The sequence below is a fragment of the Cebus imitator genome, unplaced genomic scaffold (genome assembly GCF_001604975.1).
Source record: "Cebus imitator isolate Cc_AM_T3 unplaced genomic scaffold, Cebus_imitator-1.0 Scaffold169, whole genome shotgun sequence".
Taxonomy (NCBI): Eukaryota; Metazoa; Chordata; class Mammalia; order Primates; family Cebidae; genus Cebus; species Cebus imitator.
This window is the reverse complement of record NW_016107484.1, coordinates 2,535,657-2,550,719: the sequence shown is the minus strand read 5'-3', so window position 1 is coordinate 2,550,719 and position 15,063 is coordinate 2,535,657. Positions and strand designations below refer to the sequence as shown.

Here is a 15,063-nt window from a genome sequence, read left to right as displayed (position 1 = left end):
AATTAAAAAAAAAAAAAAACCCAATTAGTTGTAGGGATTTAAGAGAAGAAAACACTCACATGCCAACAAACTGAGGTTAGAAAAAAGAAAGAAGAAATTAGACAGCAGACAAAAAGATGCAAACGGATGCTGTCAAAAAGCAATCCACATACCATCCCAGGTATCTCCACCACCTGAAGGAAAGTTAAGATAACTTAACACAAAAAGAGACAACAAAAGGTTTAGCTAAACTAGTCATGTATACAAATGAGCAAATAAAGTATATGCCAGGATTAGCAAATAAACAGAAAAAATAACCTAAGACACACAGAACCTACATGCTCACAAGGGCACAAAGTGACTAAGAAAATCTGTCAGAAGGACAAATGTAAAGAACAAAAAAATCCCAGCACTTTAGGAGGCCGAGGCGGGTGGATCACCTGAAGTCAGGAGTTTGAGACCAGCCTGCCCGACATGGCGAAACCGCCCCCCCATCTCTACTAAAAATACAAAAATTAGCTGGGCATGGTGGCATATGCCTGTAGTCCTAGCTACTTGGGAGGCTGAGGCAGGAGAATCACTTGAACCCGGGAGGCGGAGGTTGCAGTGAGCCAAGATCATACCATTGCACTCCAGCCTGGGCAAAAAAAGGAAAAATACATAAATGCTAGCTTCAAGAAACTTTTTTATTAGGAGACTCGCAAAAAGTAAAAAGCATATTTCACAATAGTTTTTGGTTAAGAAATAAAAAAAAATAAGTATTCCACTCAGATAGGTGAAAATGTATAGAACGAAAATGAGCTCATGGAATGCGATATAAATCTTCTGAATGTTTATCTCACCTTCTGTTTCCATGTCTTGCCCTTTCGGAGCCTCCCCAATATCAATGGTGAACATCACTATTTTTGGAGTCATGGTAGACATCCGGTTACTAAAACAAAATTTGTATATTCCGTCCATGTGAGCAGCAAATGTGTATTTCCCACTGGATTCTCGGTCTCCTTTGTAAATCCCTTTATTATCTGGTCCTGTAATCTGGAGGCAAGAGAGAAATACAGAAAATGTCACAAAAGCTCTACAGTCATAAATTTGTAAGTACTCGACTAGTGCCAGTGCTCGACTTACGACCACGGTCGGGACCGCGGACCGGTCATAACACGATTTGGTCGTAAGTTGAGTAGGCTATATGTACAGTTGAAATGATGCACGCGGAGATGGTAGTGCTGCCGGAAGCTGGTCCACACTGTCATACGCCCAGCTGAGCAACGTTTGCGCTGCCAGACGCGGAGCAGTCGTGGCTAGCGATTGTGGTCGTAAAGTCGAATGGTCGTAAGTTGCATAGGTGGTAAGTCGATCAATACCTGTAATGTCTAATGGCAGTAAGAAATGCACCAAGAATGTGGCCAGGCATGGTGGCTCACGTCTGTAATCCCAGCACTTTGGGAAGCCTAGGCGGGCAGATCACCTGAGGTCAGGAGTTCAAGACCACCCTGGCCAATGTGGTGAAACCCCAACTCTACTAAAAATACAGAAATTAGCCAGGCCTGGTGGTACTCGCCTGTAATCCCAGCTACTCCAGAGGCTGAGGCAGGAAAATCACACAGGAGGTGGAGGTTGCAGTGAGCCGAGATGGCACCATTGCACTCCAGCCTGGGCAACAGAGAGAGACTCATCTCAAAAAAAAAAAAAAAAAGGAAAGAAATTCACCAAGAATATGTAACTTAGGCTTAGCTCCACTTCAGTAAGTGATAATAACCATTTTGGGCTGCAATTCTCCCATTTTATAAAACAAGGATTGTCTTCATGGCTCCCTAAAACACCTTTTGGTTCCGACATTTATGTCTTATTTGGCCTTATTAAACCCCTCAGAAACAGAAACCTCACTTTCCATGTGGTCTCCAACTAGCCTAATATCACCAGCAAACATGCAACTATGACTGACAGCAAAACTCAAGTAAAAATACATCTCTTTAAAATGAGGAATTTCTGCATCCCTGCTTGACATCTTGATGACAACCTCATGAGAAACCCCAAGCCAGAACCACCCAGCTAAGCCTCTCTGTAATTCCTGGCCACAGAAACCATGAGAGATAATATTTGTGGTTTTTAAAAACATAAACAAAATGAATTCTTGTCAAATCAAATTTCAAGGTTTTCCAGATTTCTGCCAAACAGTGAAGAAATTCTGCTTTATCTGAGATGCCTTAAGTCTTAAAGGAAAGGACAGGCCTGGCAATGAGAAAATTCTCATCCCGGTCTGCTATAAATCAGCTGTTAGGTTGTGGTCAAGTCAGTCGCTCTTTTAAAGGCCATGCCACTTGCACAACTTCGAGACTGGAATTCTTAGCTTAAGTCTAACAGTCTCTCCCTTATTTTTGGATTTCACTTGTATTGTGTAACTTGTGCCCAGCCCTACTGAGTACACTGTCAAATGGAAACTCCTTAGACCCAATTAATCATGCTGGCAGGTGAGTTAAAATACAAATTAGTGACACATCACTCTTTTGGTTTAAAACCACATGGGTGGAGGCTGGGCGCCGTGGCTCACGCCTGTAATCCTAGCCCTTTGGGAGGCCAAGGTAGGCAGGTCACCTGAGGTCGGGAGTTGGAGACCATCCTGGCCAACATGGTAAAACCCCGTCTCTACTAAAAATACAAAAATTGGCTAGGTGTGGTGGTGCACGCCTGTATTTCCAGCTACTTGGGAGGCTGAGGCAGAAGAATTGCTCGAACCCGGGAGGAGGACGTTGCAATGAACCAAGATTGTGCCGCTGCACTCCAGCTCTGGGCGACAGAATGAAACTGTGTCTCAAAAAAACAAAACAACAACAACAACAAAAATGAGTGGAGATTTAGGGACTGCTGGTTTCTTAATTTCCTGTTTTCTCCTGATACTTCACTGCACTTCTTACTCCTAAACGAATGACCCAATTCCCCATCTCTCCTAGGCAGAGAAAACTAAACGAGATAGCCAGATGTTTGAGTAAATGTGAGCAGAACCTTAAGGTTGCTTCTATGAAAAATAAACATAACGCCACAGTATGCCTAACATTCCTCAATAGTTTTTTTTTTAATCCTTAACAGATTTTAATCTATTTTTTGGAAAAGTTTCCGTGCCACGTTCGAACATTAATCCGTAACACGATGGAAAGCAGGTGCTAACTGGATCGAGACCCGCCACCAGCTAACCGCAACTGAGAAGCGCCTTCGGGGCCCGGACTGACACGCGGCGCCTGATTCACAACGCTCGGCGAGAGGTTCCAACGGGAACCAGTCGTTCAAGGAGAGAACCCAAAGCAACCAAGCATGCCGAAGGAGCCCCGAAGGAATCCCGGAATTCCGGCAAGCCGCGGGAAAAGGTGCTGTTACGAGGTCGCCGTGGCCGGGGCGGGGCGGGGGGATGGCGGCCCGAGTTTCTCCAGGAATCGGACAGCGACTTCCAAGCCCGCTCCCCAAGCAGGCACCGCGCCGGCCCCAGGTGCCAGCAATCCCCGAGCGGCCACGCGACCAAGCCTCGGCCGCGGGCAGCTCGCCCGCACCTCCACGTCGATGTCCAGGAAGCCGCCCTCCGCCACCTCGAAGATGAGGCCCATCTTGGTGCCCGAGGTGACCCGCTCAAAGAAGCACTCCTCGGCATGCGCGTCGATGCTAACGAAGTAGCCCGAGACCGTGGCCAGGAGAGCGGCCAGGAGCACCAGCAGTTCAGCAAGCGTCACCATGGTGGGGCTGAGGCCGAAGCCAGGACCCGGACTGCGGCCTCCGGAGCCGCCACCGCCGCCGCCGCCGCCGCCGCCCCGCTGCCTTCTCAGCCGCCGCCGCCTAAGCTCCGCCCCTTCCGCCTGCGCCACCAGAGGGGGCTGATGCGGGCGCAGTGGATTGGCGGACCCCGGCAGCTGCCACGTAACGGACGCACGGCAGCCGCCGAGGGACAAGCGGCTCTGCGCGGCCCGAGCCTGGACGGCGGCTCCAAAGGACCAAAAGTTTTTCCCTAGTCCTTTAGCGCCGAGACTAAAATTCACGTGGACTTTCCAGGAAAACGACAGTGTCCAGACGCCTCTGCAGTGCCCTCTCAGCACTGTCCAGGAAGGTGGCGAAAGATTTGCAGGCAGCGATAGGAGTGGAGGGAATGTGCGGGCTGAAACCAAGGTTGTGTTGTTTCGTTTGGTTTGGTTTTGTTTTTGAGACGGAGTCTCGCTCTGTCGCCCAAGTTGGAGTGCAGTGGCGTGATCTCGGCTCACTGCAACCTCCGTCTCCCGGGTTCAAGTGATTCTCGTGCCTCAGCCTCCCGAATAGCTGGGATTACAGGTGTGAGCCACCACGCCCGGTTAACTGTATTTTTTAGTAGAGACGGGGTTTCGCCATGTTGGCCAGGCTGATCTCGAATTCCTGACCTCAAGTGATCCGCCCGCCTCGGCCTCCCAAAGTGCTGAGATTACAGGAGTGAGCCCCTGCGCCAGGCCTAAAGCCAAGGTCTTTGAGGGGTGTTTGTTTGTTTGCTTAGAGACAGGGTCTTGATCTGTCGCCCAGGCTAGAGTGCAGTGGCAAGAGGCTGCTCAGTGCAGCCTCCAACTCCTAGGCAAGTGATCCTCCTCAGCCAACCCAGTAGCTGGCATTACAGGCGCGAAATCCGCTGTTTTTTAGGTTTTATGTTGGCCTCTCCCTCTACTTCCTGTGGGCTGCGGAGCGGTGGAGGTTCATATAGACCTGAAATGGGCACGAGGGATCCTCCCGGGTTGCTGGAATGTTCCAGTATCTTTACCTAGGTGGTGGATACATGGATGTCTCCATGTTTTTAAAAAATCAATTAGACTGTTGCATTTTTATTTTATTATTATTATTATTATTATATTATTATTATTATTATTTTGAGACGGAGTTTCTCCCTTGTCATCCAGGCTGGAGCACAATGCCCTGTCTCAGGTCACTGAGACTTCTGCCTGCCAGGTTCAATCGATTCTCTTCCCTCAGCCTCCCGAGTAGCTGGACTTACAGGCACCTGCCACCATGCCCAGATAATTTTCATATTTTTGATAGAGACGGGGTTTCACCATTTTGGCCTGGCTGGTCTCTAACTCCTGACCTTCAGGTGATCCACCTGCCTTGGCTTCCCAAAGTGCTGGGATTACAGGTGTGAGCCACTGCGCCCACAACTATTGCATTTTATTTCACTGTATGTATGTAATACCTTAACCACACACACAAAATTACCTTGTTCAAATTTCCCAAAGTTAGAATTCTACCATTTCCCCAAAGTCTTGCTGCATCTCCATACCTCTTAGCCCTTGCCAGCTGCTGGGGTTGTCTTTTCATCCTTTGCACCCTGGCATACTCCTATTCATCCCTCAGAACCCAAATGTCACCTCTTATCTCTAAAATGTTCCTAGACATCCTTTTGCCAAATATCCCTTCCTCTGTGTTTACAATGCAGATTTCTTGAAGGCACCAGACTTGATCTAAGTAGGCTGTCCTCCCAGGCCCTGCCACAGGGCCACAGAAGGACTTCACACATGTCAATCGAGGTCACTGGGCTGACCTGGGAATGAGGAGCCTGGGTTGCTACTCCCCTTTTGCACATAGCTGTGTGACCTTGATTCTTTTCCACCACGTCCTGGCCTCGGTTTCCTTATCTGTAAAAAGGGAATGACACACAGGCCTTCAAAATTGAAGGGATTATTTCTTTGAAGACCAACAGGCAATAGGGGGCAGTAGTGTCCCAGGATCCTGTTTCCCACTTCAGGTTTCAAGAAACAGGAGCCGTTGCCATGATGCAGGCTTCCTGCCTGTAACAATGTACAGCTGACCCTTGAACAACACGGGGGTTAGGGGCACTGACCCCTGCATAGTCCAAAATCCTGGGCTCTTTTTTTTTTTTTCTGACGTGGAGTCTCTTGTCACTGAGGCTGGAGTGCAGTGGCATGATCTCAGCTCACTGCAGCCTTGCATTCCTGGACTCAAGCAATCCTCCCACCTCAGGCTCTGGAGTAGCTGGGACCACAGACACAAGCACCCACGCCCAGCTAGTTTTTTTGTTTATTTTTTGTTTTGTTTTGTTTTGTTTTGTTTTTACTATTTGTAGAGATGGAAGTCTCCCTGTATTACCCAGGCTAGTCTTGAACTCCTGGGCTCAAGCAATTATCTCACCTTGGCCTCCCAAAGTCCTGGGATTATAGGTGTCAACCACCATGCCTAGCTTTTGTTTGTTGTTTGTCTGAGATGTAGTCTTGCTGTGTCACCAGGCTGGAGTGCAGTGGCGCGATTTCAGCTCACTGCAACCTGAGCCTCCCGAGTAGCTGGGACTACAGGCGCATGCCACCACGCCCAGCTAATTTTTGCATTTTTAGTAGAGACGGGGTTTCACCATGTTGGCCAGGATGGTCTCCATCTCCTGACCTTGTGATCTGCCTCACCTCGGCCTCCCAAAGTGCTGGGATTATAGACATGAACCACCACGCCTGGCCTATACAACTCTTTTTGACTTCCCAAGCAACCCAACTGCGGAAGAATGCTTTGAACTGATTAAATAATATTCTAGGTCCACCTATCAGGGAATTAAAATGTGGGACTGGGCACAATGCCTCACCCTTGTAATCTCAGCACTTTGGGAGGCCAAGGGGCGGGCGGATTGCTTGAGTCCATGAGTTCAGGACCTGCCAGGGCAGCATAGCAAGACCCCATCTCTACAAAAAATAGAAAAACATTAGCCAGGCATGGTGGCACATACCTGTAGTCCCAGCTACTTGAGAGGCTGAGGTGGAAGGATCACCCAAGCCTGGGAGGTCCAGACTGCAGTGGGCCAGGCTGTCATAGTGCCACTGCACTCCAGCCTGTGTGACAGAGTGAGACTCTATATCCCATAAATAAAGAGTGGACATTTTTAGGATCTCAGTGGAACACAGTGAATTGTATATTGTAGGGTTTTATTATATAAATCATGGGACTCAAATTCGAACGCCTTCAGGGATCAAGCAGTTGTATGAATCAGAGATGGTACTAGCATCAGCAGTAGGAGCGGGGAGGATTGTGGCAAACTGAGTCATAGGATGTCATACCTGAATACATTCAATTCCAATGTCTGAAAACACTGGCAGCGCCACCACATCCAGCTAATTTTTTTGTATTTTTAGTAGAGACAGGGTTTGACCATGTTGGCCAGGATGGTCTTGATCTCCTGACCTCGTGATCTGCCCGCCTTGGCCTCCCAAAGTGCTGGGATTACAGGCATGAGCCACCACGCCTGGCAGTTTTGGCTATCATTAATGCTGCTATAAACATTTGGCAGGGTCTGGTAGCTCACGCCTGTAATCCCAGCACTTTGAAAGGCTGAGGCAGATGGATCAGTTGAGACCAGGAGTTTGAGACCAGCCTGGCCAACATGGCAAAACCCTGTATCTACTAAAAAAAGAAAATTAGCCAGGCATGGCGGTGCATGTCTATATTCCCGGCTGTTCAGGAGGTTGAGCCACGAGAATCGCTTGAATCCGAGAGGCAGAGCTTGCAGTGAGCCAAGATTGTGTCATTGCATTGACAGGATTTCACCATGTTGGCCAGGCTGGTATTGAACTGACCTCAAGCAATCAGCCTGCCTTGGCCTCCTAAAGTGCTGAGATTACAGGCCTGAGCCTCTGCACCCGGCCTTCATCACTTTTTTTTTTTTTAAAGGTATTGTTGCCTTGTTCCTGTGAATCCCTTCCTCTGGGAAAGCAGCTATCATGGCATGAGGACACTCAAGCAGCTCTGGGAGAGACCCCATGTGGCAAGAAGCTGTGGCTTCCTACTAGCAGCCATGCAAGATTCCTCAGCCACAGCCGAGCCTTCAGATGACTACATCCCCAGCCAATATCTTGACGGCAATATCATGAAAAACCATGTATCAGAACTGCTCAGTCATGTTGCTCTCAAATTCTGGACCTACAGAAACCATGAAAGACAGTAAATGATTATTGTTGTTTTAAGTCACTATGTTTTGAGCTAAATTCTTACACAGCAATAGATAGTAATGCTTTTTTTTAGATGGATTCTTGCTCTGTCATCAGGCTGGAGTGCAGTGGTGAGATCTCTGCTCACTGCAACCTCCACCTCCCAGGTTCAAATGATTCTTCTGCCTCAGCCTCCTGAGTAGCTGGGACTACAGGCACGTGCCACCACACACAGCTAATTTTTGTATTTTTAGTAGAGATGGGTTTTCACCATGTTGGCCAAGATGGTCTCGATCTCTTGAACTCGTGTTCCACCCACTCAACCTCCCAAAGTGCTGGGATTACAGACGTGAGCCACTGCACTGGGCCACTAATGCATATTTTAACCAATTTCTACATTAAAACCTTTCTGTTGGAAAGGCCTGGAGTGTTTTTTTATTTTTCTGTCCAAGAGTAAAAAAATAAAAGAGTAAAGAAGATGGAGTATCTAAATACAGTCATGTGTTACTTGATGACAGCAATACATTCTGAGAAACGTATGGTTGGGCAATTTTGCAGTTGTGCAAACATCACAGAGTCCACTAACACAAAGCTAGATGGTATGGTCTACTGCACACTTAGCTATAGGGTACAGCCCATTTCTCCTAGGCTTCAAACCTGCACAACATGTGACTGTACTGAATACTGTAGGCAATTGTGACACAAAGACATTTGTGTATCTAAACATAGAAAAGGTACAGTAAAAACATGGTATTATTTCAAGAGACTGCTATCGTATATGCGGTCCATCATTGACTGAAACATTGTCATGCGGTGCACGACAGTATTATAAGGGTTACTTATAAGTGAATGTTGGAGAATGTGGCTTGTAGATGTAGCCAAATATGGTTGTACAGAATGCTGAAGCCCAGATTTAAACATACCGAGCCAGTTTTGTGATGTACCCTCACAGATACGTCAGGAGGAGAGTGGGCTCCTGTGTGGGCAGAGCCTGATCATATAAAACTATGGTAGAAAGGGGCAGAAGGGCTGCTTCCCAAGAGAAAGGGGAGGGGAAGTGGCTGGGCAGAGCATGCCCAGTTTGTCCTTCTCTACACACACACACACACACACACACACACACAAATTCGCTGGGCATTGTGGCACAGTGACTGGAGCCCCAGTTACTCAGGGGGCCAAGGCAGGAGGATCACTTGAGTCCAGGAGGTTGAGGCTACATTGAGCAATGACCAGGCCAGTGCACTCCAAGTTGGGTGACAGAGCAAGACCCTGTCTCAAAAAAAAAAAAAAAAAAAAAAAAAAAAAAAAAAAAAAAAAAAAAAAAAAAAAAAAGTTATTTATACACATAACAACTTAAATAAATCTTAAAATCATTATCCTGAGATTGAGTGTGGTGGCTCATGCCTGTAATCCCAGCACTTTGGGAGGCTGAGGTGGGTGAATCACTTGAGGTCAGGAGTTTGAGACCAGCCTGGCCAATATGGGGAAACCCCTTCTCTACTAAAAATACAAAAATTAGCCAGGCATGGTGGCGGGCGCCTGTAATCCCAGCTACTCAGGAGGTTAAGGCAGGAGAATCACCTGAACCCGGGAGGCAGAGGTTGTAGTGAGCCGAGACTGCACCACTGTGCTCCAGCCTGGGCAACACAGTGAGACTCCATCTCAAAAAAAAAAAAAAAAAAAAAAAAAAAAAAAAAAAAAAAAACTCCATCAAAAAAAAAAAAAAAAAAAAAAGGAAAAAAATCATTATGCTGGGTGAAAGAAGCAGGACCAGAAAAAGTACATACTGTCTGACTCCACTTATTTAAAACTAATCCACAGTGACAGAAAGGAGATCAGTAGTTGCCTGGGTGTGCTATGTGCTATGGCAGGGAGGGGTTGGAGGGAGACACGAGGAAATTTTGGGGCATGATGGAAATGTTCGCTATCTTGATCGTGGTGATAGTTTTACAGGCGTGTACATGCTCAATGTTAATGAATCAGCAACTTATATTCAACAAGGTGTCTTTAAACAGAAACACACATAAAACAAGGTTATGTATTGATCAGTTGTTAAGAATGTTGTGAGCAGAGGCTCCCAGGAACCTAATCCTGCATTTTCCCTAGAAGCGATCATTCCATATTTGATCATTCAATGTTTACAGTGTCTTTTAAAATATAACTACTGCAAATAATTAAGATAGACCCTCACATATATGTGTGTATATACGTGCACACACATACACACACCACATAAAGGGAGATGGTGCACAAGAGCGAGCAAGTCCTGTTTCACCCCTCCCAAATAAAAATTATTCAAGGACAGAGACTATATTTCTAGTGCCCAGTCCTCAGTAAATATTTGTTTAATGAATGACTGGTACCCACCTTATAGGGCTGTTGTGGGAATTGATAGCTCACTCAAAGCATTTAATGTAGTGCCTGACCCATAGTAACTGTTTATGCATTCATTTATTTATTTATTTTTGAGACAGTCTTGCTCTGTCACTCAGGCTGGTGTGCAATGGCGCGATCTCGCCTCACTGCAACTTCCGTCTCCTGGGTTCAAGCGATTTGCATGCCTCAGCCTCTCAAATAGCTTAGATTACAGGAGAGCGCCACCAAGCCTGGCTAACTTTTGTATTTTTAGTAGAGACAGTTTCGCCATGTTGGCGAGGCTGTCTTGAACTCCTGACCTCAGGTGATCAGCCCATCTCAGCCTCCCAAAGTGCTGGGATTACAGGCGTGAGCTGCCTGCTGAGCCTAGCCATATTCATTCATTTAAACTGCACAATAGCCCGTGACACTAGTACTATCACTGTCCCCGTTTTACAGATGAGGAAATGAGGCATAGAGAATTTAGTGAGGTGAGGGTGATCTGAATCCAAGGAGTCTAGCTCCAAATTCCACAGGTTGAGGTTGAGGTTCAGCCACTCCAATACCTCTTTCTCAACTCCTGTTAGCAGTATTCTCCATGACCTCGACTTGTTAACTTGTTAGTAATTCCTACTAGAATCACAGCTGCTTATTATAACGAAGTCTGCAAGACTACTCAAAGTGAGGGGTCCTGAGGGTAATTCTAAGAGTATTAACGTAGAGTTCTCCATGATATATTTACCAGTAAGCCAAATACAACTTGAATTAGCTGGCTCAATGAGTAGCATGCATCTGTTGGAAGAAATATATAAAGCAATAAAATTTGTCACCAGACCCTGTTCTAGATGGGGAAAGATACAGCAGCGAGCAAGACAAAGACCCCACCATTGAGCTAACAGTGTAATAGATGGGGAGACAGCCATTTGACAGGTAAGACCTTTTGTCACAAACTTGACTCAAACTAGCATAAATAAAAAGGAATAAATATTTTGGCTCAAAGTACTGCACATTCAAGGAATACATCATGAGCTATCCCTCAGTTCTGCTCTCCTCCCAACAAGCTTCATCCTCAGGCTCCACGTGAGCACAAGAGGGTTGCCAGCAGGACCAGTTTTTGATCTCCAAATTAAAAAACAAACCTGTAGAAGAAAGGACCCAAGATAGCTCATGGGGTCTCCTTGGCTCTGATTGGGTCATCTGCCCATCCCCAGTACCAATCATATTGTGTAGAGGAATCTACTGCTCTGATTGGCCAGGCAGAGGGGGTGAGGAAGTTGGGGGTGGCAGCGCCAACTCATGGGAAACACGTGGACTGATCACAAACAAGGGAGTGGTTTCTCAGAGGATAATGGAGATAATTAACCAGAAGAGGGGTGAATGGTTGCTGGTGGGAGAAAACATTAATAAATCACATTTACAGAGATTACCAAATCATCACAGAAATAACACCAACCATAACTTCAATTATTTAGTTATGAAGGAAAAGTCCTGAACACTATAATAGCAGTTAATGGGTAATCTAATCTAGAATGGGGGCTGGAGAAGGTTTCCTTAGGAAAATGACATTTCAGGAGAGGCCCAAAGGATTTGAAGAACCTAGAAAAGAAGCATGGAGTGGGAAGGAAAAGGAACTCTCTGACACTCAGAACTGAAGGGTGAGACCCCCTGAAGGCGGGAGAGACATTGGTCCTTTTTGTGTGATTTTATTTTACTTTAATTTACACTTTCATTGAGCCATAACTTAGATATAATAAAGAGCATAAATCTTAATCTACAGCAAAATGAATTTTATTTTTATTTTTGAGAAAGAGTCTAACTCTGTTGCCCAGGCTGGAATGCAGTGGTGCGATCTTAGCTCACTGTAACCTCCACTTCTTAAGTTCAAGCTATTCCTGTCTCAGCCTCACAGTAGCTGGGGTTATAGATGCCCCCTCCCCAGCCCTCAGCTAATTTTTGTATTTTTAGTAGAGATGAGATTTCACCATGTTGGCCAGGCTGGTCTTGAACTCCTGACCTCAAGTGATCTATCTTCCTTGGCCTCCCAAAGTGCTGGGATTACAGGCATGAGCCACCATGCCTGGCCACATTTATTTATTTATAATTTTTTTATTTTGTTGAAATGGAGTCTCCCTCTGCTGCCCAGGCTGGAATGCAGTGGCACCACGATCTTGGCTGCAACCCCTACCTCTCAGGCTCAGGTGGTCTTTGCATCTTAGTCTCTCAAGTTATTGGGACTACAGGCGTGTGCCATCACACCTAGCTAATTTTTTTTTTTTTTTAATTTTTAGTAGAGACAGGGTTTCATGATGTTGCCCAGGCTGGTCCTGAATTCTTGACCTCAAATGATCCACCCACCTCAGCCTCCCAAAGTGCTGGGATTACAAGCATGAACCAATATGCCCGGCCAGTTTAATTGCATTTAAAAAATGCATGTGTATGGCCAGGTGCGGTGGCTCATACCTGTAATCCCAGCACTTTGGGAGGTCCAGGTGGGTGGATCACTTGAGGTCAATAGTTTGAGACCAGCTTGGCCGATAAGAAGAAACCATGTAGTAGTCTCTCCTAAAACTACAAAAATTAGTCTGGCGGGGTGGCAGGCACCTGTAATCCTAGCTATTTGGGAGGCTAAGGCAGGAGGATCGCTTGAACCCAAGAAATGGAGGCTGCAGTGAGCTGAGATTACACTGCACTCCAGCCTGGGCGACAGAGCAGGATTCCATCTCAACAACAACATCAACAACAAAAACAAAAAATACGTGTGTGTAACCACAATTCCAATCAAAATAAGATCATTTCCTTCAGTCCAGAAGTTTCCTTGTGCCTCTTCACAGTCAGTGCCCACTCCCACTTCCTGTGCCAGGCAACCACTACTCTGCTTTCATACCTTGAACTTAGTTTTCCCTGTTCAGATTTTTTTTTTTTTTTTTTTTTGAGATGGAGTCTCGCTCTGTCACCTAGGCTGGAGTGCAGTAGCAGGATCTCGGCTCACTGCAACCCCTGCCTCCTGGGTTCAAGCAATTCCCCTGCCTCAGCCTCTTGAGTAGCAGGGACTACGGGCGTCTGCCACCATGCCCAGCTAATTTTTTCGTATTTTTAACAGAGACAGGGTTTCTCTGTGTTAGCCAGCATGGTCTCCATCTCCTGACCTCGTGATCCGCCCACCTTGGCCTCCCAAAGTGCTGGGATTACAGGCATGAACCGCCTCACCTGGCCATTTTTTGTTTGTTTTGTTTTGTTTTGTTTTGTTTTGTTGTTGAAACGGAGTTTCGCTCTTGTTGCCCAGGCTGGAGTGCAATGGCAGGATCTCGGCTAACCACAACCTCCGCCTCCCAAGTCCAAGTGACTCTCCCACCTCAGCCTCCCAAGTAGCTGGGACTAGAGGCAGGTGCCACCACGCCCAGCCAATTTTGTATTTTTAGTAGAGACAGGGTGTCTCTATGGTGGTCAGGCTGGTCTCGAACTCCCGACCCCAGGTGATCCACCAGGCTCGGCCTCCCAAAGTGCTGGGATGACAGGCGTGAGCCACTGCTCCTGGCCGCCTGTTCAGAAATTTCATACAAAAGGAGCCATACAGTGTGGACTCCTTTGTGCCTGATCAATTTCTCACAACATTATGGCTGCGAGAGTCACCCCTGCTGCGTCTAGGAATCGCTCGTTACTTTTCATTGCTGCATAACATTTTGCTGTATGAATTTATTGATCCATTCCACAGCTGACAGACATTCTGGTTATTTCCTGCTTTGGATGACTTTTGAGCAAAGTTGTTGCGGGCATTCTTTTCTGATTTCTGTTGGATTTAAACCTAGCAATAGAATTGCAGGGTGATGGGGGAGGTGTATGCTTAGACTGAGTAGATACTGCCAGTGTCAACCTAAGTAACAGAGAGAGTCTTTCTAAAAGAAACTATTTATTCCGGAATAGAGCGCTGCAATGGAGCTACGTGTGCCATACTAAAGTGTATGTGTATTCAAGGAAATAAAGGAAGACAAAGGTTTTTAAAGGAAAAATGAGGAGGACTACATAATTGTTTTGAGATAATTATCTTTGGCGACAAAGATCAATAACAAAAGTGGCACCAGTCCAAGTTTGGACAGGCAATAGCTGGGCAGATGTCTTCAAACAAGTTTTTTTTGTTTTTTTTGTTTTTTGTTTTTTTTTTTTTGAGACGGAGTTTCGCTCTTGTTACCCAGGCTGGAGTGCAATGGCGCGATCTCGGCTCACCGCAACCTCCGCCTCCTGGGTTCAGGCAATTCTCCTGCCTCAGCCTCCCGAGTAGCCGGGACTACAGGCACGCACCACCATGCCCAGCTAATTTTTTTTTGTATTTTTAGTAGAGACGGGGTTTCACCATGTTGACCAGGATGGTCTCGATCTCTTGACCTCGTGATCCACCCGCCTCAGCCTTCCAAAGTGCTGGGATTACAGGCGTGAGCCACCGCGCCCGGCCTCAAACAAGTATTTTTAATGTAAGATTGTGATGACCTTTGTGCAAGGTTGTGGGTTTTGGCGTCTTTGGTGATAGTTGTGGTTATCCGGCATTCATGCATGAGAACCCTTCCATTACCAGCTTCCCTAGCTCTACTTGTCAAGGTGTTTTTGTTTTCGTTTTTTCTTTTGTAGCACGGATGAATCCATTTTGATTCTGACAACTTTCACACCAGTTTTCCAAAGTGGTTTTACCAATTGCATTCCATGGATGTGAGGGCGATCTGGCTGCGACGTCTGTCACCCCATTGATCGCCAGGGTTGATTCGGCTGATCTGGCTGACTAGGCAGGCGCTTGTGGTCCCAGCTACTCGGGAGGCTGAGGCAG

The 15,063-nt window shown here is 46.5% G+C and overlaps 1 protein-coding gene and 1 long non-coding RNA gene across 3 annotated transcripts in view; one reads left to right on the top strand and one right to left on the bottom strand.

The window, feature by feature from the left end:
* Positions 1–3,824, bottom strand: part of TMED2 (transmembrane p24 trafficking protein 2) — a 15,855-nt gene extending 12,031 nt beyond the window's left edge. The window contains exons 1-3 of one of the 2 annotated variants that reach the window (XM_017544392.2): positions 3,519–3,817; positions 822–1,014; positions 153–173 (exon numbers count right to left, since the gene is read on the bottom strand). In XM_017544392.2, the coding sequence (XP_017399881.1) occupies positions 153–173; positions 822–1,014; positions 3,519–3,698 (394 nt within the window). In that variant the 5' untranslated portion in view covers positions 3,699–3,817. Of the gene's footprint in view, positions 1–152; positions 174–821; positions 1,015–3,518 lie in introns of both variants that reach the window. The other variant, XM_017544393.1, reaches the window with a different exon arrangement.
* Positions 3,825–3,970: 146 nt separating this feature from the next.
* Positions 3,971–5,410, top strand: LOC108315192. The gene is made up of 3 exons (XR_001829861.2): positions 3,971–4,125; positions 4,322–4,419; positions 4,875–5,410. It is a non-coding gene; the product is annotated as an uncharacterized LOC108315192 (long non-coding RNA).
* Positions 5,411–15,063: the final 9,653 nt, after the last annotated feature.